The sequence below is a fragment of the Lentinula edodes genome (genome assembly GCF_021015755.1).
Source record: "Lentinula edodes strain Le(Bin) 0899 ss11 chromosome Unknown C8R40scaffold_23, whole genome shotgun sequence".
Classification (NCBI taxonomy): Eukaryota; Fungi; Basidiomycota; class Agaricomycetes; order Agaricales; family Omphalotaceae; genus Lentinula; species Lentinula edodes.
The window spans coordinates 267,309-293,804 of NW_025764329.1; the positions used below are offsets into that span (position 1 = coordinate 267,309).

The 26,496-nt window shown below is 44.0% G+C and overlaps 7 protein-coding genes and 1 non-coding gene across 8 annotated transcripts; 3 read left to right on the top strand and 5 right to left on the bottom strand.

Annotated features, from left to right (window-relative positions):
* Positions 1 to 13: 13 nt before the first annotated feature.
* C8R40DRAFT_1048263 (uncharacterized protein) lies at positions 14 to 517 on the top strand (the record flags this gene model as incomplete). Its single annotated transcript, XM_046224489.1, has 1 exon — positions 14 to 517. The coding sequence occupies one exon, from the start codon at positions 14 to 16 to the stop codon at positions 515 to 517; it is 504 nt and encodes a 167-aa protein (XP_046085085.1).
* A 14,807-nt stretch (positions 518 to 15,324) lies between these two features.
* Positions 15,325 to 15,407, bottom strand: C8R40DRAFT_t154. The gene has a single exon. It is a non-coding gene; the product is annotated as a tRNA-Arg (tRNA).
* Positions 15,408 to 16,007: 600 nt separating this feature from the next.
* C8R40DRAFT_1171922 (uncharacterized protein) lies at positions 16,008 to 17,204 on the bottom strand (the record flags this gene model as incomplete). The annotated part of the gene is made up of 2 exons (XM_046231793.1): positions 16,008 to 16,880; positions 16,944 to 17,204. 2 exons carry the CDS (start codon positions 17,202 to 17,204, stop codon positions 16,008 to 16,010), a joined length of 1,134 nt encoding a protein of 377 aa, XP_046085086.1.
* A 2,951-nt stretch (positions 17,205 to 20,155) lies between these two features.
* Positions 20,156 to 20,818, top strand: C8R40DRAFT_1070493 (uncharacterized protein; the record flags this gene model as incomplete). The annotated part of the gene is made up of 1 exon (XM_046226235.1): positions 20,156 to 20,818. The coding sequence occupies one exon, from the start codon at positions 20,156 to 20,158 to the stop codon at positions 20,816 to 20,818; it is 663 nt and encodes a 220-aa protein (XP_046085087.1).
* A 160-nt stretch (positions 20,819 to 20,978) lies between these two features.
* Positions 20,979 to 22,353, bottom strand: C8R40DRAFT_1070494 (uncharacterized protein; the record flags this gene model as incomplete). Its single annotated transcript, XM_046226236.1, has 6 exons — positions 20,979 to 21,333; positions 21,519 to 21,588; positions 21,707 to 21,852; positions 22,041 to 22,066; positions 22,162 to 22,257; positions 22,345 to 22,353. The coding sequence occupies 6 exons, from the start codon at positions 22,351 to 22,353 to the stop codon at positions 20,979 to 20,981; spliced, it is 702 nt and encodes a 233-aa protein (XP_046085088.1).
* A 152-nt stretch (positions 22,354 to 22,505) lies between these two features.
* Positions 22,506 to 23,370, top strand: C8R40DRAFT_341104 (uncharacterized protein). The gene is made up of 2 exons (XM_046234772.1): positions 22,506 to 22,813; positions 22,881 to 23,370. The coding sequence occupies exons 1-2, from the start codon at positions 22,709 to 22,711 to the stop codon at positions 23,313 to 23,315; spliced, it is 540 nt and encodes a 179-aa protein (XP_046085089.1). The 5' UTR covers positions 22,506 to 22,708; the 3' UTR covers positions 23,316 to 23,370.
* A 157-nt stretch (positions 23,371 to 23,527) lies between these two features.
* Positions 23,528 to 24,498, bottom strand: C8R40DRAFT_341010 (uncharacterized protein). The gene is made up of 2 exons (XM_046234771.1): positions 24,224 to 24,498; positions 23,528 to 24,170 (listed from the first exon to the last, which is right to left on the bottom strand). The coding sequence occupies exons 1-2, from the start codon at positions 24,299 to 24,301 to the stop codon at positions 23,664 to 23,666; spliced, it is 585 nt and encodes a 194-aa protein (XP_046085090.1). The 5' UTR covers positions 24,302 to 24,498; the 3' UTR covers positions 23,528 to 23,663.
* A 69-nt stretch (positions 24,499 to 24,567) lies between these two features.
* On the bottom strand, positions 24,568 to 25,397 carry C8R40DRAFT_1070496 (uncharacterized protein; the record flags this gene model as incomplete). Its single annotated transcript, XM_046226237.1, has 3 exons — positions 24,568 to 24,660; positions 24,755 to 25,258; positions 25,323 to 25,397. 3 exons carry the CDS (start codon positions 25,395 to 25,397, stop codon positions 24,568 to 24,570), a joined length of 672 nt encoding a protein of 223 aa, XP_046085091.1.
* Between the last annotated feature and the right edge of the window lie 1,099 nt (positions 25,398 to 26,496).

Genomic DNA, 26,496 nt, shown 5'->3' on the forward strand with positions numbered 1-26,496 from the left:
CTATTCTTAATTAATGTTTCAGAAATTACAAAGTCGTTGCGAAATCTGCGTAATTATGTTGCGTGAATGCAGGAATGGGGATAATCAAGAAGGTGTGAAGTTCTTCTCCTTTTGCCTGCGGGCTTTCGAGAAAATGGGGAGTGGAGGGATGTCAGAAGATGAAGATGGTGTGGATAAGGTACATGTTGAGGAACGGGAATTGGAGGAGGCCGTGAAACTTACCATGTTTTTGCCATTCCGCCACTCTACCTTGACAAAGCTTGTTGTGCTCGTGGATGAGATTCCTCAAAATGAAGGGTTGAAGAAGTTGTTTGTGCAGAGTGGGAGAGTTCGCAAGCGTAGAGTTCGCGGTGATCCCAGATGTAAGACATCTGATCGAAAGCCGCCAAAGAGGTGGTATTCATCTTTCTTTCCAGACGGTTATCTCGACTCTCTGTCGGAATATCAGCGGGAGAAGTTGCGCTTATCGAAGAAAGTATTCCCCCTGTACGATATAGAGACGTTACCGAACTTGTAGAATATTATTTAAAGTCGTTAGTCAGTGGCACCAAAGTGGCACCAGCGCTCCTTCGGCGCTTATGTATTTAGTTTCGCGAAGGAAAAATAGTCCATTTAACAAGCGCGCAAGATTACATTTATTAGACGCGAAAGATAATCTATATCAGGGGGGAAAGATAATCTATATCAGGGGGGAAAGATTACCTATATCAGGGGGGAAAGATTACCTATATCAGGCGGGAAAGATTACCTATATCAGGCGGGAAAGATTACCTATGTCTTGTGTTCAAAAGCTAATTAATCTTACAGGAAATATAGTATTGACCGAGCTCGAAAGATTGTATTATGAAGAAGGGAAAGGCGTGAATTTACCTGAAATAAATGGTAAATTTCTTGACCTGGGAAATCTTAGGTTTCTGTCGCGAGGAAGAGTTCCATTTCCTTAGGGAAATCTGGCAATTGTTTCTCACATTTCCCTTCATATTTTCCAGGCGTAAAAAGCGCCTCGGTCAGGTGTGAGACACTTTCAATCTCTTCATCTTTATTATTGATTTCAGGAGTAACAGCACGTAATCCATTTGATTGATTCGCTACTACCACTGGATGATCACTATGGTCTTCATATGCCACGCTCTGATTAGCAACTATGGCAATGTTCCTTCGTTCATCATCAATGGAAAGGTCTCGTAGAAAACTTTCCACAATGTCTTTCTGCACTATAGATCCCACAGGAATGTCATTACGACTTTCAGTCAGGACTTCAAACATATCCGCCTGATCCTGCCAAAGATCTTCAATTCTAATACATGTATCAATCATCTGTACCCTAGATGGATCGTCCAAAATTTCAGTTTCTCCATCTTCGGATAAAGTTGATACGTAGTTATTCGTTTTAGTCCTTGGACGGACTCTTCTATTGCGTATCTTGCGCATAATAATCTTTCTGATAGCAGGTGATAAAGCTGCTAATTCTTCTGTACTCAAATCAACTTTAGCATCGAATATCTTCTTTGCTATATCTTCTTCTACACCTGGTCTCGAGACTTCATTCCTAATTTTATAGGCTGGAGTATATCCATGACTATCAATTTGATTCGTCTGGTCTCTTGGTACCTGCGTAGGTGTATTAATTTGAATAGGATGATACGTCCTAGGTTGAACATGATCATATGGTCTATGTTCGCTATTAATTTGATTCGTTGGTCTCGACGAAGGAATTAATTTAATAGCATCTTCGTCATCAGATTCATTAACATCTTCAATCGTGACTGAAGGCTTCTTCAAAGGCCGATTTATGGACTTTGGAGCCTCAAATCTCACTGTTTTCTGATTTCCATTGGTCGTTTCAACCAATTTCCCTGGTATTAAACCTGGTTTCTTGGGTATATGCACCCCATCAAATACTAATCTTTTCATATTTTCATTAAATTGATTTCTTTTTGCTTTCTCACTTTCCTCCGGAGCTACAGCATTGGATCTTAAAGTTCTCATGGACCGATCCTGCTCCTTCATTGGAGTACTTATTTTTTTCCATTTGAACTATCTTGGTTGAACACCCGGACATCATCTTCTCGGTGTGCTTCTAAATTCCCAAGTCTATCTGATAGTTCCTCTATTCTTGTCATCCAAACAGCTAGATTGACGTTAGGATTCATCTGCTGATCCATGACTTTATCATCTTCGTCATCTTCCATGTTTGCAAAATAGGATTCAGCACGATCCCATCCCAAGTCTTTCGCCATTTGTTCAATTTTCTTGTAACGAGGTACATTTGGATCGTCTCGAGGCATTCTAGCGTTGTCTCTTAATTTGTAACGCTTTGAGTCACCTCCTTCAGGCATCATCCAACCTCTTTTCGTAAATTCCAGCAAGTGTGGACATTCATTCATAAAATGATCTGTCGACTTGCACAAGAAACATGCCCACTGAGTTCCATTCGAACTTCTCGGTGTCGTATTTCTTTCAAATCTATTAGATTGATTTGAGGGACCACTCGGTGGTATCGAATTAATCATTCCTTTAGCATTTTCTTTGGCCATCTGTGCCATTACTGCTGTTAACTGCGTCATAATGTCTGCTCCTTCTTTGAAGTGCGACTGTAATGACTTCACAGCTCTAATTTCTTTCATGTTTGCCTCCATGAGGTCTTTATTCAACGCAACCATTTGCTGTTGTTCCTCCATCAATTCCCTTGGAATCAAACTTTCTAATTTAATTCCCAGAAGATCCTTAAATTCGTCTTCTACTTTGGGTTTCAATGCTTGAAGATAGTTCCTATCTGTCTTGGGAACATCTGCAGCAAACGGTAAATTAATGTGTCCCCTACTAAATGAATTAGGGTTATTAATTGGTGGGCTCGAAGAAGCAATGGAAAGTGTTTGATAGTAGTTATCAAATGAACTCCCAATCATATACTTCTCGGCCGCATTCATTACTTCGTCAATCTTGAAAGGGTCTTCCTTTCGTCTATCTGACATAGAAGTAACTGATACATCTTTCACAACTGTTTCTAGCACGCCTCTCCTTACTTCGGGAGTCATAGGTGCCAAGAACAATCTTACTGCATCACTATTTGTGATCATTTTTGGTTCGTCCATCAGCTTTTTCATTTCAGCATCGAAGAGGAGTCTGAAGATTCTCATCTTCTCCTGTTCACCTGCATCAATTGGATTAAATTGATGGACCAATTGTTCAAGCAATAATCTAGATCCTCTTTCGTCTCCTACAGATTGCGGAAACATATTCTTTAGATCCTTTTTAAATTGATCCCAATTCGGTTTCTTCACCGAATCAAAGACTCTTAATGCTTGTCTCGTTTTATAAGACGTCCATTCTAAAGCTAATCTCACTTTAGCCTCGTCAGATGTAATTCCTCCATGTTCAAATATGCTTTCAGTAGCTTCGAACCATGGTATCATTTGACTTGGATCAGTTATATCAAATAATGGTGCTGTCTTATACTTTCTTGGAAGTTTCGCACTGGCTTTATCAATCTCAGCCTTAGCTTCAGCTGACAACGCAGGCATTCCATAATTATTGGTAGTCATTTTGACTGGTTCAATCGTATTATTTGTTTGAGAGATAGTCTGATGTAACGTACAGTGACGCGCAAATCAAATCCACACCCCCCGATTTGGAAGTCATTACGTCACCGGCTTGGAAACCTTGCTTCGTCGTTCCACTACTCAGAATTACCCAATTTTGAGGTTTTATATGGCTTACATTGCTATGTATAACTGTGTAGAGTAATATGAATATGATATACTGTGTGTATTGTACAAGAAATGTTCAAGAAATGAGTAAAAACAGCTGGATTACAGTGAAAGTAATTGGATGATGTTGGGTGGATCAGTACTTCAACCAGCGGCCTCGATTTTCGAGCAGACCCTGTATTCGGTGTGGAAATGTATGGTAGAGGTTCCTAACAAATCGATTGAACTCCGCACTGTACCAGATTTGCTCGAGAGCAGCAAAAAGCTGGCTCTGTGAACGAGGACGAGGGTTCATGGTTTCAAGTCGCCTGCCAAGCTCGGCCCAAGCATTCTCGATAGGATTGACATCTGGGGATTTTGAAGGCCATTTCAGAGTGTAGATACCTTGATCTTTGAGCCAATCGCTGGTGGCATGAGCTGTATGTTTTGGGTCATTATCCTGTTGAAAAATCCATTGGTGGCCTTCATATCCATATTCTCGGACACTGGGAAGTAAGCTATCCTGTAGATTATGGGATTAGCTCTAGAATAGATGCTTTAAACAGTAGACGCACCTGTAAAACTTCGATATATCCAAAGCGATCCATTGTTCCATCAATCAAACGAAGTCTCCCAACCCCAGTCCGGGTCATGCAGCCCCAAACCATTACAGATCCTGTCCCCAAACCCCTTCTGTCCCTCTGATTGACTAGTTGCTCTGTGAAAGGATTCTGCCGCTTCCGTCGCCGGCACCAACGAAGTCCATCCGAGCCTCCATTGAGGACAAATTTGGATTCATCGGAGAAAAGGACTCTGTACTGCATCCACCCTTCGCGACAGGCCCAATTGCTCCATACACGGGCAAATGCGAACCGTTGAGCAAAATTATAGGCTGTAAGAATGACTTTACGGCGTCGTACAAAGCCATGAAGGCCATATCGACAGAGCATGCGACGAACAGTGCACTGAGGCACAGTTGGGAATTTCTGCCGTTGGAGATCAGCGCCGTCTGATGCACGACCAGCCTCAATCTCTGCAACTCCTAGGCGTGCCTCAGCAGATGGAATTCGACGATGGCGGCCAGGACGAGATGGTTTGTAGTAGCACCCATCTCTTTTTGCAATCCGATAGTTGTTCGCAATTGTAGTATGGTCAGCTGCAGTATTTTTGAACAATGGAGCTTCATTAGCAATCCAATTGAAGCTTTTATTTTGCTCATCACGATACAGAAGTATAGCACGACGTTTCGTAGGTGTTATTTTAATAGGAGGGAGGCCAGTGGGCTTTTTTCGTCGAGTCATGGTAGAGGATAAAACTTAAGCGCCCGGTTTCCAAATTGGGGGGTGTGGATTTGATTTGCGCGTCACTGTATCTATCAATCTAGTTGATTCAATCGACGTAGAAGATGTTGAAATTGACTCTGGAGCAATCAATTCAATTATATCTTCTTCAATATCAATCGGATTAATTTCTTTTCTCTTTCTTTTCGGATCGAGATTAGATTTCTTCAAATTCCTCGGCAAAGATGTGAGTCTTCCTCGAGATATAGATGATCCTGTTCCTCTTGAAACAGAACTTTCACGCGATTCTTCTGTCGTTATTTGAGAAGAGGATGGACGACTGGATTCGTTCGTAGGATTTAATAGGGATGTTCGAGCTGATGTGCCGAACGTAGATCTCCCAAATACAACTCCTGCTTTACGATATTCTTCCGGTGTCAAAACTCCTGCTTTCTCCGAATTCCTCGAAGTACGCGGTTTTCCTGATGAACTAATGTTGACAGTTCACAGAAATGGTATCACAAAGATCAACACACTTCTACCAAATAATCGAATATAATCCAAACAAACGTTCAATTTAATTTATCAAGCTAATTGTAGCTTCAAAACCACCCCTCGCGGTGGGCTCCAGATAACGAGCTTGCCTTGTTTTTGTGTGAAAGAGAATGGAAGGAATCTAATGTGCACTCCAACCAACCAATCTAATACACAATATGCGAGTTCACTGCTATCAAATTTATTTAATAGCAAGGGGTAGCGTTGGCAAAGGTTCCGCAAAGCTTTGAGAGCTAAGTAAGAAGCTTTGATCAATCAATTTGAATCGTTCTAAGGGTTCGATATATTCCTTTGATCAAGGTAGATTCAGCACAATTTGTGCTTTGGTTTGTATTGATCTGGGTATATCAAGAATTGGGGGTTTGAATCAAAGTAAATTAAAACCGAAACACACAGACCCCTACAGAGGGCTAGAACTATGTGCTGGCACAACCACACAGCGTGATTTGCCCTTAAGACCAACGACTGATCCTAAGTTCGAAGAATACCCAACAACTGGATAGACTTCTCGCAGTCACAAGGAGCAGAACACGACGTTCCTATACTCACAAGTGCCGGGCCCGAATGGCTGCTAGCGAAGAGGTTTCAGTCTGGCGGGAGTGTGTCTTTCCTTTTTACGGATTAGCACTGCAACGTCGTCCCAAAATCACTTGTATTCCAGATACATCGGATCGCTATTTATACATACAGAATATAGAGTCGCATAGTACAATTAATTTAATACAATCAACGTTCGGAACCGCAAGGAAACTTCTACACTCAGTCAGATACCATTTAATTTGAATCTACATGTCCTTATTTGGTCCATATTGGTTCCAAGATTCTAGTATACCTCCAAACATAGGTAGGTACTTCAATATTCATTTAATTTAATTGTTTTTAGAGAATGACTCGAGTAGTATTCAACTGTCATTGCTGTTCAACACTTACTTCGATCGTTTGTCATCTCGTCCGGAGGCAAATCAACTCTCCTCGATTCTAATCCCATCAATCTGATTCATCTGGATTAAACTAATTGCTTCTCTCTTTCAACAGACACCCATTGTGCCTATACTCTATCAAGGGAGTTACGCATAGTATTCATTTAATTGCATTCTTCAATGTTTTCTACGTCAGGACTCTTTGACATTCATTTGATATGTCTTCGGAGCCTCGCAGTACTTCGATCGTTCTTCTAGTCATTTTCCTCAACCATGCAACTTGATTGGTCTATTAGACTAAATCGCAGTCTTTTAGATTAATGCATGATCTCGTTCTAGAAGGAGTATTTGATAATTCCTGAGTTCTAGAAAGTCATTTCGAGTCAATCCTCGGTTCATGGTCACTTGAGTAAGTTCTTCCAAACTCCTGCCAGTGTAAGGTCCAATAAGAATACCCTTGGTATGTCATACGTGAATGGTCATCCTTCGGATGTAGTCCGAGTCTGGTATAATCCTGCTTGACAAACAGGTAGACTGCTATCCGTAGGTAGTATCAGGGATGGGTAAACTAACCAACTTGTGGTAGTATGGGTATATGGTCCCTTCAACTTATTAGACTGATTCAGTATTGACTTTGACTGTCAATCTGGGTCTCAATTACAGTCCTCTTGATATGAATCTACACGTGAAAATGTCACAATTCACAACATAGACGTCTAGCCAAAATTTAGGCGTGTCATCGGTCTCTCTACTTCTGTCTCTCGTCTCTACGATCATCTACGCAATCCAATATATGCTTCTATTTTACGTCTAAGCAATCCGAGTAAGTTTTCAAGCTCCCTCAACCAATACTAAAGCTCCCCAAACATCTATCGTTTCAGTGAGCCAACCTCCTCTGAACCTCCTCAAGCTCCCTAAGTGCTCCACAATGACACACCTAAATTTTGGCTAAAAGTCTATGCAGTGAATTGTGACACTTTCACATGTAGATTTGTATCAAGAGGACTGTAATTGAGACCCAGATTGACAGTCAAAGTCAATACTAAATCAGTCTAATAGTTGAAGGGACCCTATACCCATACTACCACAAGTTGGTTAGTTTACCCATCCCCAATACTACCTTTGGATAAAAGTCTACCTGTTTGTCAAAGCAGGATTATACCAGACTCGGACTACATCCGAAGGATGACCATTCACATATGACATACCATGTTAGAATATAATCACGTTATATTCAGCAGCAATGGCAGTAAGAGATAGAGTGCACACAGCACTGTAGTTGATCACACAGATCAGACGATGAAGGAGTAGAGAGAACTGCTTATTCGACAAGACGAATACTACAGGTTTATATACAAGTCCAAGGTAGACGATGTCATGTTACAGCTAAACGTAGCGAGAGAGAAAGGAAGTACAATACGATGTATCCTACTGGTAGTCCTATAGTAATAGTACACGATGGTGGGATTGATAACACAATGGTGAGACTGATAACACGATAGTGAGATAGTGGTTTGTAACAAGAGAACAATGTTCCATAGATGGTATGTGAGTCATCAAATGTTAACACTCCCCCTCAAACCTTTGTTAGTCCCATGGACGCAGCGAAGTGTTTGGCCTTAAGAGATGGAAGCGCCTTTGTAAAGATGTCTGCAGTCATGTCCTCCGTAGGGCAGTAAACAAGGCGAATCTTTCCTTCTTCAATGACATATCGGATGAAGTGGTATCGAATATCAATGTGTTTGGTTCGGGCATGGAAGCGATCATCTTTAGCAAGAGCGATGGCGGATTGGTTGTCGGCGTTGAGAATGATTGGTTTTGTGATAGGGCCAAATAGTTCCGATAAGAGATTCCTAAACCAAATTGCTTCCTTTGCAGCGTGAGTCAAAGCAATATACTCAGCTTCCGTGGTTGATAATGAGATGGTATCTTGTCGCTTGGATGACCATGACACTGCTCCTCCATTGAGCATGAAAACGTATCCTGAGATAGCATGTCTATCCTCCTGGGACATTCCGTCAGCGTCCGTGTATCCTTCGATTTCTGCTTGTGTTCCTCCAAATGTGAGCCATAGGTCTCGGGTGTATTTGAGATATGCATAAACACGCTTTACAGCATTCCAGTGAGTAATTCCGGGGTTCTGCAAAAACTTTGCCAGTATGCCGACTGCGTAAGTAATGTCGGGTCGAGTTGCTACTGATAAGTATTGTAGGGCGCCAACAGCTTCTCTGTAGGGCTTGTCGCGCATGTATGTGATATCCTCGACGGTAGTTGGCATTTGGTCCTTGGTAAGATGTATGTGTGGATCGAATGGGATGGAAAGGGGTTTGACATCTGCAAATCCATATCGAGATAGGATCGCGTCAATATATGCCCTTTGGGATAAATGAATGGACCGTGTATGTAGAGATCGGCGGATCTCAATCCCTAGTAACCAGTGAATCTCTCCAGAATCGACAACTTCGATCTGGTCCCTGATCTTCTTCTTTAGAGTGTCCATTACAGCCATGGTCTTGGTAAGCATAGTCATATCATCGACGTGGATGAATATGATACAAAAAGGGTCAGTTCGATAGAATACGGCATGATCGAAATTTGACCTGGTGAGACCGACTGATGTCATGATCTCCCTGAATCTCATGTACCAACGGCGACCAGCTTGTTTAAGTCCATAGAGGGCGAGCTTGAGTTTAAGCACTTGTCCTGCTTTAACTTCAATGTCGACACCTGGTGGTGCCTTCATGTAGATTTGTTCATTGTCGTCCAGTTTACCATATAGATATGCTGATTTGACATCCATCTGGTGAATGAACATGTTCTGTTCAGCTCCTGTGCTGAGAATGGCTCGAGCTGCTGCTAGCTTTGTGACTGATGCGTTTCATCTGGGAAGTAGTCAACGTCTGGTATCTGGTTAAAACCTCGTACCACTAGTCTGGCTCTGTGGCCTGTGACTTTTCCTTGTTCGTCTCGCTTGGTCCTGAATACCCATTTCGATGTGAGGATGTTGGCATCATCAGGTGGAATGACAATATCATATGTCCCGCGCTGTTGTAATCTCCGGATTTCCTCATTCATGGCTTCCCGCCATTGAGACCAATCGGGACGTCGCATTGCTTCTGCAACTGATGTGGGGTCAGCGATGATTTCACCTGTTACTTGACCAAGTGATGCTGTAAGATGCCTGAGCTCTCGGTTCGGCTCTCCAAGTCCATTGATGATGTCCTGAATTTTCTTGGTCGGCTTCCTGACGCGTTTTCCTGTGATTATATCTGGGTTGATGGGTTCGGCAATTTCCTCCGGTACTGGTATGATAGGCTGTTCCGACTCGGTGATCGATGTTTCCAGATTTCCCAAATCCTGATCCTCCCCCTCAACGGGTTGGATCTGCCTATCAGAGAATTGCACATTACGTTCAGTTGAGACGGTGTGGCGATCTGGCCAATAGATGAAGTAACCATTTGACTCTGGCTCGATGCCTACCCATCGTCCTTCCTGTGCTTGAGGGTCAAGCTTCCCAGGCTCCTTTTCACGTTTAACATAGACTGTGCTTCCGAAGATGTGGAAGTTGGAGATGTCAGGGATTGTACCAAATCGTTTCTCCCATGGAGAAATCATACCGTTTGCCTTCTTTGGTGTCCTGTTCCATACATACACTGTGTAGCCCATCATGAATCCCCAAAGCCATTTCGGTAATCCAGATGATATCATGAGGCTGCGTACTCCATTGAGTAGTGTCCTGTGGCTGCGTTCCGCTATGCCGTTGTGTTCCGGAGTGTCATGTACCGTAAGGCTACGTTTAGTGCCTAATCGTTCCAAGTATGCTGTGAATTCACCACTGAGAAATTCTCCCCCTCGATCAGAGTGGAGTTTCTTGACCGTTACGCCATATTGAGCTTGGAGACCGGTTTGGAGTATTACGTATTGAGCGAAAGCCTCATCTTTGCCCTTCATTAACGGTTCCTCCAACCAACTGGTGGCTTCGTCGATGACTGTCAATGCGTAGACATAATGATTTAGCGTCTGGACAGAAGCTGGTCCCCATACATCCATGTGAAATACATCACCGAATTTCTCTGCTCTCGGGGATGTTCGAATTTTGGAGATCGGAGATCTGGCAGCTTTAGCAAGCATGCAAGTTCGGCATTCGGGTTCTTCCATCTGCTTAGGATCTAACTTGATCCCGTGAACCTGGTTTGATTTGAACATATGTTTGACATAAGCATAGTTCTGGTGGCCAGCGATGCAGTGTGCTTCATAAAGCGAAACCATCCTGGTTGTCTTCCCAGCATAGGCATATTCTGCGCTCGGAATCTGGTAGAGACCATTTGTTTTGGGAACGATTCCAATCGTCTCCCCCTGTCTATTGATGATCTTAAGAGTTCCATCTTTAATTACCATCACATATCCTGCATCGTCGAGTTTACCCAATGATACAAGTGTGTTAGGCGTGTTGGGGCATAGGAGAGTGTTTTGGAGTGTAAGCGATTTCGAAATTCCATCCTCGTTGATTGGAAGATCGATCTGGAGATTTCCGGCAGTGTTGGATGTGAAGGTCTCGGCGTTAGCTGCCTGGATAATTCGGGTAGGGACACTCCGCGTGTTGCGAAGTTTGTCCTGAAGTGGAGTCATGTGGGATGAACATCCTGAGTCAAACAGAATTGCTCCGCTGCTGTGAGATGCTACGAAAGCTGTCTCATAATTACTAGCGATTTCGGAGAAATTAAATATTTCCTGTGACGTAGTTGTGGTAACTTCCACGGCTGCCCACGATGACTCGGGTACTTCCTCAATGGTGGCTGAGGATCCCACTTCTTTATTCTTTGATCTCCAACTAGTACTGCCGCTTCCAGACGGTTGGTTTTTCTCCTTCTTCTGAGAACTCTCTTGGGCCTCGTTGGCCTGTTGTCGCTTCGGCGAACTGCATTTATTAGCGAAATGCCCTTTTCCACCGCAATTGTAGCATGTGGAATTGTTCGAGTTTGGTCGACTCTGACCTCCTCCTCTATTACCATTTCCTCTGCCCCTGGACTGGCCTCTGAAGTTTCCACGATTTCGGTTAAATCCACCCCTGCCGCGGTTGGAATTTCCACCGGCATAGTTTGCAGATTCCTTCTTTCCAGACTGTCCTCGGGTATGACCAGATGCTTCAGCACGTATCATCGAAACTAGCTCCCTTGTGGTCAGCGGGACTGAAGTCCTTGCTGCAACTACTACCAATGCGTTAATCGTTGGTTTGAATATGTTTGGGATGGAAGCAATGATCGTGTTATTGAACATTTCCTCGGGAATGGTGATTTTCCGTGCCTCCAAACTGTCCCTGATTTCCAACAATTTATCCAAATGCTCATTTACCTTTGATGGTTCATGGCAGTGCATGGAATGAAGCTGTTGTTGTAAGTGCGCTTCAGTGAGAGCACTTTTCGAATCAAAATCACTCAGCAGATTTTTCCATAGATCAAACACGTTTTTGTAATTCTTGTATCGCCTATAGATCTGGTCTGATAGGCGGCCCACAATGGCATTTAATAAATTTCCATCGTCATCTTTCTTGGCTTCCCATGCTTCAGTGTTATCTTTTGGATTAGATGTGAGGTGATCTGAAAATCCAATTGATCGGGTGGCTAGCTCCACTCGATTCTTCCACGTGTCCCAGTTAGATCCATCACTTTTAAGCGTAGATACCTTGTCAAAGGCTTTGAATACTTTAGACATATTGTCGTCGTCGTCGTCACTTTCTGGATCTGATACTTCTGCTCCTGGATCTGGGTCTTCCGGATCTGGTGGAGGTGGTGAAGATCTTGGCAGTGAAGATATTGGTGATGAGGGTCGGTCTAGTACTGGGCTAGGTGGTGGTGGGAATACAGGATATTCTGGTTCTGGAGCTGGTGCTGCTTCTGGCGTACCCTCTGGTTTCTGGGATGATGATGATGCGACCTGCTCTGGGGGTGCTCCTCGTCCAAGTATAAGGTCTTCTTGCTTTCTGTCGATAAGTCTAGCAAAGCCGGGGATATAACCAGTTGTTATTTTGTCGTATCTGTTAGGACAAGGTTGATCTTTGCAAACTCTATATTTGTTGCTGTCGGGATCGTGATACCGATCCTTGATGTCGTCTTTATCGAAGATATGCTTCCTATGAGCACAAGCTGCAGTTGGCTTGGTTGGACGGTTATCAGCTTTGCGAGGAGGGTTAGTCCTTAATGACATAAATCAATGTATGCACCGTATTTCTCGTTTATTTAGGTTAGGGCGGGGCCCATAACCTGTTAGAATATAATCACGTTATATTCAGCAGCAATGGCAGTAAGAGATAGAGTGCACACAGCACTGTAGTTGATCACACAGATCAGACGATGAAGGAGTAGAGAGAACTGCTTATTCGACAAGACGAATACTACAGGTTTATATACAAGTCCAAGGTAGACGATGTCATGTTACAGCTAAACGTAGCGAGAGAGAAAGGAAGTACAATACGATGTATCCTACTGGTAGTCCTATAGTAATAGTACACGATGGTGGGATTGATAACACAATGGTGAGACTGATAACACGATAGTGAGATAGTGGTTTGTAACAAGAGAACAATGTTCCATAGATGGTATGTGAGTCATCAAATGTTAACATACCAAGGGTATTCTTATTGGACCTTACACTGGCAGGAGTTTGGGAGAACTTACTCAAGTGACCATGAGCCAAGGATTGACTCAAATGACTTTCTAGAACTCAGGAATTGTCAAATACACATTCTAGAATGAGATCATGCATTAATCTAAAAGACTGTGATTTAGTCTAATAAATCAATCAGGTTGCATGGTCGAGGAAAATGACTAGAAAAATGATCAAAGTACTGCAAGGCTTCAAAAACATATCAAATGAATGTCAAAGAGTCCTGACATAGAAAATATTGAAGAATACAATTAAATGAATACTATGCACAACTCCCTTGATAGAGTATAGACACAATGGGTGTCTATTGAAAGAGAGAAGTAATTAGTTTAATCCAGATGAATCAGATTGATAGGATTAGAAACGAGGAGAGCTAATTTGCCTCCGGATGAGGTGACAAACAATTGAAGGATGTATTGAGCATCAATATCAGCTGCAGACCATTCGAGTCATTCTCCAAACCAATTAAAATTAAATGAATACTGAAGCACCTACCTATGTTTGGAGGTATGCTAGAATCTTGGAACCAATATGGACCAAATAAGAACAAATAGATTCAAATTAAATGATATATGACCTTTTGTAGAAATTTTCTTGTGGTTCTGAACATTTATTTTATTAAATTAATTGTATTGTGTGATTCTATATCCTGTATGTATATATAGCAATCAGATGTATCTGGAATTCAAGTGATTTTGGGACGACGTTGCAGTGCTAATCCGTAAAAAGGAAAGACACACTCCCACCAGACTGAAACCTCTTTGCTAGCAGCCATTCGGGCCCGGCACTTGTGAGTATAGGAACGTCATGTTCTGCTCCTTGTGACTGCGAGAAGTATATCCAGTTGTTGGGTATTCTTCGAACTTAGGATCAGTTGTTGGTCTTAAGGGCAAATCACGCTGTGTGGTTGTGCCAGCACATAGTTCTAACCCTCTGTAGGGGTCTGTGTGTTTCGGTTTTTGCTTTACTTTGATTCAAACCCCCAATTCTTGATATACCTATATCAATACAATCAAAGCACAAATTGTGCTGAATCTACCTTAATCAAAGGAATATACTGAATCCTTAGAACGATTCAAATTGATTGATTGAAGCTTCTTACTTAGCTCTCAAAGCTTTGCGGAACCTTTGCCAATGCTACCCCTTGCTATAATAAATTTGATAGCAGTGAACTCGCATATTGTGTATTAGGTTGGTTGGTTGGAGTGCCCATTTGATTCATTCCTTTCTCTTTCACACAAAAATGAGGCAAGCTCGTTATCAGTCATGCCAATCACCATTTCATCCAGAATCTCCCCAGCATCCTCCTTCAATGTGTAGCTGACGAGACCATCACTGACTTACGAACCACCTTCCTCCTCGACATATCGCCATTCATCCCCCTTCCTCGAAGCCAACAATTTTCTAATGCCAAGGCTCTTCACTACCTCAAACTCTTCATCTTCAACAACACATTTATCACTCGCACAGCATGTTTCATCCATGCTACTGTCGTACATTGGAATTCACTATGCCAACTTCACATAGTCTGTGAAGAGGAGAGCGAGGAAGACGAAGGTTAGACAATCATCAATCATCATCTACCCCTTCTTCTCTTTTTTGTCAAGGCAATGACATTCTTCCTCTCTCTTCTTCCTTGTGTTCAACTTCACTCTCAACATGACTTTCTTCCGATACCTTCAATTCCTCCTTTTGTACTCTCTTGCACTGTTGTATCTTCATCACTCGTACCTTTTCGTATCTCTTCTTGTCACTCATACTCTTCAATTTACTCTTACTCATCTATTTCTCTCACACTTTCACATCTCTTGCACTCTCAATCTCTTGCACTCGCTCTTTCTCGTACATTACTCTTACTCGTATGCAGTACATCAGCAGTAGTCTACCCTTCCCTCTGTGCGGACTGAGCTCGCTATTGTTCATGTACTGTAACCGGCTGTTCCAATGCGGGACCCCGTCTCTAGGGACAGAGCCGAGTATCAATCAATTATCTATCTACAGGATAAAAGCGCTGAGATCCTAATACCCGTTGTTGGGGTTGTTTGGCAACAGCTTTAGTTGCTATATTGCCGTGTTGTGCTTTTATCCTGTGGTACCCTGGCAAAACCCTGTAAATGATATTGTGATGAACAGATAAATAGTGTCTTCTTGATTCAAAAGAACCGTAACGGATATTGAAAGAAAAAAATATTGTCCATTCCAAACTTCATACAAAAATGACCACCGCAGGACTCGAACCTGCAACCTTTTGGTACGTCTAGCAATCGAAGCCAAACGCGCTACCATTGCGCCAGGTAGCCATATTTGTAGTCCTTCCCTGTACATACAAAATCACACTCTCCACACGCAATGTTATGACAGAATATGACCTTGAGAACTGGACGGCTAGCTTAATTTACTTGAGCGAGACAGCGCGAGAGACATCGAAGAAAAACCACTCACAGATCATGACTGTACATGTACCAGACTCAGACTGTCCAGGTCCAGTACCGCAAGAATGTCGCATCTTGCATGAGGCTGCATAAGCAGAGTCGTCACCAAAACAATAAGCATATCACTCTATTTGCTCGCTCAGCAAAGACGCCATAAGTTCATCAGCATGTAGTAAGTACGGGGTGAGCTTGGGTTGAGTACAGGTGTGTACATAGTTGAGGAAAGCACGGGGAAAGCAGAGTCAGGAGTGTCGGACACGCCCAGGGCAGTAAGTACATAATGCAACAGTCAATGATTTGACAGAAGGGGGTATAAAGGGGACGCGGATAGCGGCAGGTGGCATGGCAGAGACATGATGGACATAGATAGATAAGTACAAAGAAAACTTATCGTCAGATACTAATATGGGTACTGGACGGAGGAGAATGGATATCCCGAAAGCGATAGCGATATTACGACGAAAGAGTTTACATGACAGTCGAATACGCACCACCGTTTCCCATATTTCCATTCGTAATCATAGCACCCATATTAGCACCCATGTTCGGAGCCATACCCCCCATCGTAGCATTCCACCCGGGGTCATAATACGCCATATGTGCTGGGCTTCCACCACCACTTGAGCCAGTAGTACTCGTGCTCATTGCCCTATCACGGTTCCTTCGTACATCCGACGTAGCGATGGAGCTACGACGGGAGACCGAAGCCATAATGCCTTGCTCGTTGACGCTAGGTCTCCACTTGTTCTGGTCCAAGTCTGGGGCGAAAGAGACTGCAGGATAAGGACCACTGCCCATGTTATTATTGTATATCATCCCCATAACAGGGTTTTCCACAACCATTCCACTAGGAGAAGCCACCATCGGCGCTGCAGCACGACGCATCATTTGCTGCTGTTCTATCGAAAGGTCATAACCATTCGATGGAGTACGTTGAGAGACATTCGTGTTCATTTGAGGGGGAGGGGGAGCAGCGAATTCTGGAGATCCACCTGTGGCATACACTGCACCTTCACCTGCACCTTCCTCATCACCGTACATGTATTCACCTTCTTCCTCATCAGCATCAGGAATGGGCAAGATTTCAATCTCTCCACTAAGGATCGTACTGAAAGCATCACCCCTTTGAGGCTCCTGAATGCGAGGAATACCAGCTCGATCACGCCAGTCGTTCAGTTCTCGTCGAAGAGCATCAGACTCGAGCTTGAGAGTTCGAAGCTCTCGTGAAGCGAGTAAACGATGGCGGCGTGAGGCATGAATATGCGCGATAGAAGAATTTACGATAGCGGATTTCGATGGGCGGCGAATTTGGGAGAGATTCGGTAGAAGAGCAGCAAGATCCTACAAAAGGCATAAGAATTGGTATTGGAATAAAATGTAAAATGACGGAATTATTTAACGTACCAAAAATCTACCATTCAAAGTTTCCCTGCGCGCGCGTTCGACTGCATTGTGAGTGGCACGGCGTTCGGCAGTGTTGACGCGACGAGTAGATTTGCGCTTGTTACCACCGTTTGCAAGTCGTGAGCTGGGTTCAGCAGCGGTGGAGTGACGCTGAGAAGGTTCAGCGAAAATTGGTGAAACTGGAGTGTGAACTTGAGAAGAATCGTCGGAGGAAGGAGATCCCCTGGTCATTGGGGAAGGAATAGATATTCCAAGAGTCATTTTGAGGTATCGAAATGAAAGTAGAACGTTGCAATTGGTAGGGGGAATTCAGAGGTTAATTGTTTAGTCTGATTATCGCGAGCTGAGCTCAAGCGTTTTAGTTGAAAAGTAGGAAGCAGCGGATGTTTTTGAAACCGGGAAGGGTCGCGAGGATCTAAAAGGGCCACGTTACTTAGCAATGGAGCAATAAAGTAGTACAAAGGATAACTTGAAGGTCGCCAAAGGTATGTAGCCAAAGGGGCTTCAAATTGGTCCTTTGTTTTGTGACACTTACTACCAAGCGTTATCCTTCGTCACGGCAAGGATTTTGCGGGAAAGGAGGAGAAGGGGTGGAAAAAGGCGAATAAGCCAACGTTCTAATTCAGATTGTAGTGGGAGGGAATTGTTATCGCCAGAAACGCCGAGTTGTTATATTTCTATCGTTACTTTCCCGGACCGCCAAATCCCATCCCAAGTGCGATCAAAGACCGAACGACATAAAACGTCCGTCGGCAATCGCCGATCCGTTCTCGACCCCTCATCAATCAATGTCAACAATGTCAATAACCTTCAACAACCATCTCTGGACAGAATCGTAGAAAATTGTTCTGTTGCGCTCACTTCTTCTAAGCTATATATATCACCACGTCTTCTAGTCAGAACAAGATCTTAATTCTCGTCCTCAGCAAGTTTCCGACCTTGGATTGTTTCATGAAGCCGCAGGAGCCCAACGAAGAACCTTCCGGTCGCTAAGTACATGTACAGCTTACAGGGCTCAGGTTGGTCTGAAGCGCGAGAGCAAGCCAAATGCGAGGCTCGCTTGTGTTCTTAGAACTGTCGCAGCTTGTTGTCACCGTCAGGTTCTGCCCTGCGGGTTACGAGCTGTCCAGGTGATACTCTCTTGCAACCCTGTGGGGCCTTGTTACACTAACCCACGAACACGCCGGAAGGTATCGAGCGATATAGGCCAATCTTTTCTACCCGAATCCTCTGAATCCCCCCAGAATTCTCCATTGAGCCACACGTACACACACACACCCTGTAGTGTACAGTTGGTCCGTTTGTCTAAAATCAATTTTAACGTGGTATTCGCTCTTGATCAATCCTTCTAAACTTATTCTCAAAAGGTCCACAAAAATGCCTAATCATTCAAAAAAAGAAAATCACAGTGGCACATAGATTCTTTCTGATTCTCATTTCTCGCTCACTTGTTGATTAACAGCTTGTCGGATTTTCACAAACGCAGTCTTGTACGCTTGATATTCGGCTGGTTTGGTTAGAAGAAGTAAACGATCGCTAGATTCTCAGTTGTTCTTCCCTTCTCTATTCTCCGTAATGACCGAGAACTGACTATACCTGATCCTTTCATATCAGGTGTATCGCTTTGCGTGCAGAACCAGACACCTTTTTAGGACTCGAGTCTCAGTTGGCAATCGTTGATTGGACCATGACCTCTTTCCGACACCCGTAGGCCTCCATACCAAAGCTGGTGGTGATATTTCAATGATCCGTTCAAAACCACAAACCAAACACCAAGCTTTAACTATCTGAGCACAAGTGAGTTCTCAGCTCACCAACTTCTCGTCGGAGAAATGATTACTGCTAATAACGTGATACACCCTTGTTCTATCTTCAGCTCGGTAAGGTAAGGTATATTACCGGCTCGGGATCAAGTACTGATATGCCCAGGATATGCCATGTACAAACTTGTACAGAATGCGGAACTGTCAAGACTTCGTCATTGCTGCACAGAGCGTCTCTAAGCCTCTCTAACGAACCCTTTGACTTTTGACATGTCAATCTTCCTGCTGATTTTGTCGCATTATAACAAGAATAACAAGACTCATCGATACGATGGATATTATTCAATGAGATCGAGGGCTTATTCTATGGCGTTCTAATCCGTGGACAAGAAATGTGCGAGTGGTTGCGCGGTTACGCTCCGAGTCTCATATACCACTATCTAAGTAGTTCGAACTTGTTCGACTCCGGGAATGTAATCAGGAAAAAGTGCTCCGATACCTGAAATGTTCGATCTAACCCGGGCACTCTCGCTCTAAACTCGAATCGGTATTTTCCAAGACTAATCTGATAGTCTGATGAGTTCCAACATCAGTGAGAATACTCCCTATGGCACACTGTCTTTGGCTTCCAATCACTGACACTCAAATAGAAATGGTTGTGAGTTCATTCAGCCAACGCTAAATCATTGCACCCTGTTTTTTTCCACTCCCGAACTTAAATTCAACTTAATTTCAATCCCTGATCTGCATCACTCATTGGTATTCCGATGATAACCCATTTCAGCCTATTTCAGCTCAATCCCAGACAAAATTGTTGCAAGAAACTTTAAGGTGCTGCGGTCCTGAGTACAAAGTAGTCGAATCAGAAGAAGGAAGTAAGGTACGTATACATTAGGACTCTAAGTATGCGTACGTGCGCAATTTTTCAAATCGAGTCGTAACAGGTCATAACTCGCAAGTGGCACTAGATTCCTACGTACGTAGAGGCTATTTGGAAGAATCTTTAACCCATTTCACAAGGGCAGCCCCAAGTGAGGTATCTAACCTGGTCAAATTTCACGAACAATTCACGAAAGAGCTCGACCTGTCAAAACTGATATATCATGTGACTGACAATATGCTGTTATTTGCGGTCACATGATGTCGCTGAATTGTCACGCGGAATTTTTTTCTTTCCGGTGAAGATTTTATTGTCACCCTGGTCGTCGTTCCTGCTTTGACATAAAAATTTATTGTTCGCTGTTTGAGACCTTCGCGGCGCATGCGCATTGACAACCTATTCCGGTATGCTGGGGAAAGTAGTGACCAAGCACCCAACCTAATACGGTAAAAATCCTGACTCGTTCCAAGAACAATCGTCCTCTGTGGCCACAATCCTGACCCATTATAAAAACCATGATTATTCCCCCTTCGAGATAATCCACCACAATTACCATTAACACCAACTCGATGAACGAAACTATCATTGAATCCGGGCAAACGAAAGAAATGCAGCTCGAGTCGCAATCTCGGTGCGCAAGCATCAATCCCCATACAACAATCATCCAAATATGTTTGTTCTTAGGAGATAGCAGGGTGTCTCCAGACGTCGGAAGTACGACGCACACTCTTTACGATGTGGCTCATGAAGAGTGGGGGACCATGGTGCATGCAATTTTTTCTCCTCATGATTCGTGTACTACCGGCACAGGGGCCTGGATACAACTTCGCGTCGAAAGCGTCAAAGAGGAGGACGAGTATGAGATGACCTCACGACTTGCACGAACGGTTCTCGAAAACGAAAAGCTGCTTGTTGTGCATTCCATCGATGAATTCATACGCCAAGCGACGGAGATACTCGAGGATCCCATAGCGCAGTACACGAGTCAGCCTTTGATAAGACTGCAACAATCATTGACCAGACTGGAGGATGACGCGGAGGTAGAGGAACGAGAAGATGAAGATGAAGATCTTGAAGATCTTGAAGAGAATGTAGAGAATGATGATTCAGAGTTCCGGATACCACTGGTTTCGCCTTGTGGGGAGGTTTCATATCGTGTACAGGTGCAAAAAGGCGTGCACGCCGCACTTCAGGTTCTCATGGAAATGGGCTTGGAATTACGTATGAAATGACATTGAAAGAAATTCCTTTGACATACGTCGTACATGTTCACATCATACTTGCCACGTCCTGTATCGTCATATTCATCAGTAGAGATTTGAAGAACAAGAGCAGTATTACGCACGATGTTTGATATATTAACTCAACAAGACCTCGATTTTAGAGAGTTCATCAGGCCCTTTGACCCTTCGTAATTGTATCCAGATCTCTTTCTGCCGGACCTTGTTGAATCACAGCCCAAGCCTGTTCGTGAATCTGAACTGGAGCACGATAACCATGCGTCTGCGTTACTGCTTCGTTGGAGTATTGCTTGATATAGCGCACGATGAGACGGAGAGGTAAAAAGGTAGCTTGAAGATATCGACATAGAGGTAGTGATCTGCCCTGCCTTGAAGCCTGCGTTACGCCGTCTGTCGGAAGGTTTTGAAGTTCATGGGAAGATGAGAAAAGGTCGTGCAGCTTAGTCAGTGGAAAATTGCCGCGGCCTTTTGACAAATACAAGGACCAAGCAATGAAAAACATCTCGCTATCATCATCAAGTTTGCAGTCTCAGATATCCAGAACTGAGGAAACATAATACCAATAGGCAGCACTAGTATCAATGAGAAAAGTTCAAGTGTCAATTCATGATCCACGTCGTTCGACCGTGACCTCTTCCTCGCCGCTTTCCTGTTTTTGCTTCATAGTCAATGAACCTCTTCAAGGGCACACTTTATCACCTTCGAAAAAATCTTGTCCGCCTTTCCATCTTCGATAGTCACATGAAATAACTTGTCTTTGTCTGTTTCGGGGTCAGAGTACATCTACGAGGTGTGCAGACATCTGGACCGGAAAACAGGACGTCTTTGAGCGTCATCGTGTCTCCAGTATCCAGGGTACAGATTGAGTACTGAACGTACTGAACGTCCAAGGTATGTTCCCCAGCTTGATCTTACCGTCGACCCCGGCACCGTCTAGAGATTCAAATCGGACCATGCCTTTTTGATGCCGGCAACGACCACAGCGGCGAGCGCGCGCAGCTCGCATCTCATATTCGTTTTCACGCCTTCGCGGAGTTTTGAAAAAAGTAGTGTCGATGAAACAGCGGGTGAGGCGCTGGAGGGCGCTGGTCGGAGGAAGGTAGGGAACGAAATGGGTAGTTTGACGGAGGCCTTGTGGTTTTATGATAGTATGTACCTTCTACCTGAAGTCAAAAAAATTCAACATGGAACAAGTAGATCAAAAGCAACTCACCAAGCAAGGGACCGCAGACTCAGTGACTGTGCGGTATTCAGTTAGACCAAAGGTATGTAACCGAGATCTTCCATCGGCGGTTTTTTTTTCCTTTTTTCCTCGGTGTATCGGGGTATATCACCTTGCTTGCTAGGTCCTTTGCCACCCCGTCTTTACCAAGCGCCCGTGCATTTTTTTCACACGTTGGGCGCTTTAATGTTGTTTTCAGCCCAATGACCTATTTCAACAGATTCTATTCTCTGTTTCTATAATCTGGCTCATATCCTTGCTTGTTTTTCCATCCTTTGATGGTATCAGTACTTACAGTATCCATGTGAAAATTGAAATCAAGCAAGGTTTATCGTGCCCCGCAGGGGTCCGCTAGTCTACCTACTTAAATGTGTCTTTCCTTTTCCTTAGCCTCTGAGTCTTAGACTCTATTGCCTACGGGCCATAGGAGTATCAGTCGATGTCAGGCCCTCTTTAGCTCCCGTCGGATCTACAGAAGACCTTTCCGATTCCGGACTCATCCGGAGTCCGCTTCTCTTAAATAATGCCAACGACAGTTGCGTCCCGTCTATCATAGAATCTTTGCTGGCCAAAGACTCCTCCAACAAATCCTTCATCCTTCATTCTCGTGTCCTCACTGTCTTGTACCCACCCACTGTCTATCTTCCTGGGGTCTCATTATGCGTTCTCTCCAACTCACTTGTTGGACAGCCCTCCTTGTCCTCAGCCTCAGTTCCGTCGTGTGTGCTATTCCCATGTCCTTGAAGCCCATGCCTTCCCTTCCTGTGAGTGTTTACTTTTCAGAATACTCATATATGATATTTACACTTTACTTACCGTACGAAAATTTAGGCGTTCAAATCCGTGCCTTCCAACTACATGAAGGAAGTCTCAATCCTTTTCACGGCATCGAAGAATTCACCAGTTACGACACAGCGTATAACGAAGGACAAAGCTACCAAATATCCCGCTCAGAAAGTTGTCGAAGCGATGTTCGAATCGGCGTGGAAGGAGCTGGGTTTGGAACAATCTGGAAAACTGCCAGTCATGCATTTCTTCACGTACCAGTACCTTCGTAATTGGAACCATCGAGAAGTGCTCAAATACGAGATCACTCGCGATGCTGCGAAACATGGGAAGGGGACGTGTAACGATAATTGCTACGCGACTGCAACACCAGTTGAAGGAAAAAATGATCATTTCGATTTTGAGATCCAATTGGACGTGGAAGGGGAGGACGGAAAACTTCAGGTCTTTTCGAAGAAGGGAGTCAAGGTAGATTTGTAGGAGAAAAGGTCCCGTTAGGATGTGTACTTGAAATGTGTTTGGGATTGAATCCCACTATGTTTTCCATCATGCCATGTCAGCTCAGGCAGAGACCACAAATTGAAAGAACACTAACGAACGCGAAGTTGAAGCCGATGCAATTTGTGTGAAAGGTTTGTGTGCCAGCGAAGGTTAAAGATCTCCTCACCAAAAACTACGCCACCTCTCCTCACCTCTCTTACAGTAAACCTTTCTGCCTTTCCGGGAACGTATGTGGGAATTAGAGTAAAATTCATATCTTATCCTATATAGGACAGTGTGATCCTCGAGGCTGATCCCCCACCTTGCGTCCACTGTTCGCTAGTTTCACTACTTATATCGCTCCTCACTTTCCACCTTTATCGCCTCCTTCCCATTCGTAAATACATTGCGACCTGTGCTATCATTGATAGTCAAATCATAATATCCCGACTTCAAGCCTTTCTTCCGCTCTGCTTTCAAAGTACAAGATCCCGGTTGGCACACCTTTGGACCTTTGAGCTCGACTTTCAGGATCATACTGAAGGTCCAGTCTCCAGGACTTCCATCAAAGACAAGCTCTGGCAGCAATACCGACTTCAACCTTCCACTGTTTTGGGAATACACCGGCTCCACATCCAATTCTTTCCATGCTTCCACAATCATCGCCTTAATCACGTCTTTAGCCCGAGCTATTTCTTGCGACGTTTCCCACTGGTATGATTTGCCTTGGAACGAAATTCCTATGCGATGAATATACCTCGGCTTGGTGTAGCGACTCCGAGGGTTGAGATGGGGGGAGCTGGAAGAAGACGAAGGACTTGGATAGGTGGCTAGCTCTGCGACAATACTATCCACCTAAATGCAGGTCAAAATCTAGCTCGATTGGCCAAATAAAATCAACGACTTGCCGGACGAGGAGCAGCCCATACAACAGAAACGAGACCAAGGAAAAAACACGCGGTCCACAAATCAAGGCGAAGGATCATGGCGAAAAAAAACGATCAAGATTCACAAGTGCGAAGTAGAAAACGATTGCTCAGAAGAGGGGCAGAGTATCACTTGGTCGGGTCAGAGTCCCTGCTTTCTTTGACCAGCAAAGATGCAAAGAGGCTCCAGTTGATGTTGGGAGTTTGAGAAAGAGAATGGGGGCGAAAAAGGCTCACGCGATGCATAAAATAGCACGGCGCTCCGTCGGATTAGTATTCGAAACGCGTAAGCTTTACTTCAGTTGATCATAATAAAATTATTGTTACTACTGTACAGAGCTCTGTACAGTTTGTACAGTACGCGTTCCTGAAACTGGGTTTAGATTGAAGTGAACATTGTTTCCTTTACGGTTGGATGTCTAGTTTAGAAAATGAGTAACATGTACCATACCGGCAGGAAAAGAAAAGACCGACACGGTCCCATTGAGGAACAGCCGTGGGGCCAGAACTAACCTTCGAAGCAGCGGTTTCACCATTGGGGTCATGATCTACACCAATGTAAGATGTTTTTTGAACAGCAATTTTACCAGACTGAACGTCCACGACCAAGTTTCCGGTTGGAGAGACCAGGTTTCCATAAACAGCGAAATACTTCCACTTCTCAAAGCCGCGGTCAAAATCATGTGCCTTGAATCTGCCCTTATAAGTGCCAGTTTCGAGTGGAAGAGACTGGTCGTCTTTACTGAACGTGACTGTGAAGGGATAGTACTGCACACGCTGTGATGTGCTTTTTCTCGGGTAACCTTTCCACTTTGATACCGTGATGGCAACTGATTTCTCGTTGCCAAAGAGCTTCGTGGCTGCTAGATCGAGGATGATTTCGACAGCTTCCTGGACGGAGTTCTGATCAGCATCGGATTTTTTAGAAAACCATCCAGGGAATGTGACATTGGCTTTGAGCTCGATATGACCATCCTGAGCATGAGGGGGGGACGAGCTGACAGAGGAAGTTGTTGTCTATCCATGAACATGAACTGGTAAGAGAGGATTGAACAATGATGCGAGCGAATCCAACACTCACTGAACCGGCAACAGGCAAGCCCCCGATACCTGAAAGGGAGGCTATGCCGAAAATGAGGACGGAGAAAAGTTTCATGGGATGAATTGAGAAAGTGAGAGAGCGTTGACGAGAAGATCTTTGGCCTGCAAAGTATTCGAGTTGGAAGCGGTGTTGCCGACCAGCGGTAAGTAAGGAGGGAGATAAAGAGCACTTGATAATGATTTTGGAGAATAACGAGTTGCGCCTCGCCTATTTGTTGCCGACGGAAAGACTTTCAAGTGAGCATGATGATGAGATTGATTATCTTGCATTCATAGGGTCTGATAGGATGACAAAGACAGAGCTGTGGGTTGCATGTACTTGTAGCTGACATAGACTGCATTACTGTGTAAAATGTTTTTAGGTCGATGTAGGCAGTCGAGGTTTGAACGTTGAACAGTCATACCGTAACGTGGAAAATCGACCGGTCGCCGCGTGGCGCGGCGTGCATATGCGTGACACGCACAAAACGCAGTCAAGTGGTCTATACGTCTAATGGTTCTGAAGGATATACTCGTACAGTTATTACCGTGTTTCCCTCAAAACTCTCTTTGTTACCCTCTCAAAGTTTTGCATCTCTCTGTGAGGTGCCCTACCACAAAACCTGACCGACGTTTCCCTGCGAATTTCTTTCTTCGATTTGTACCTCAATCTCCTCATTCAGTACTCCGCCACTGGCCAGTTCTTACGAGCCAATTGCCGACGCTGACAGTTAATTTGGCCCGTAGTCAACCCTGATTCAACCCGATCCTCATTTCCATCTAGCTGGAGTTTCAAGTACTGTACGTCCCCAGGCCAGTGAGGCCTCGAGGTATTCTAGATTGCTGTTGATCGTATAAGAGACAGATATGTTTGAAGGAGAAGACAAAGAAAGAGCCGTCAGTGGATACTACTAGCTGTGCGTTTGTGATCTTCCTCGATCAAAGATATTCCTGCTTAAAATTTCCTTAGTGCCGCTGGTGTGGACGCTCTTCCAAAAGTCCTATGGTACATTCACCTCGCAGATTTTCGTCAAAGGAAAAAGTCGCTTGTATGGAATGTGATTTCGAAAACAGACACAATTGGAAGAGTACAGACGAGTAGGATCACTCACAATTCACTTCAAGCCACTTCAGGTCATGATCACTAGCTTACTCTGTCGAACTCTTAAGCTTCC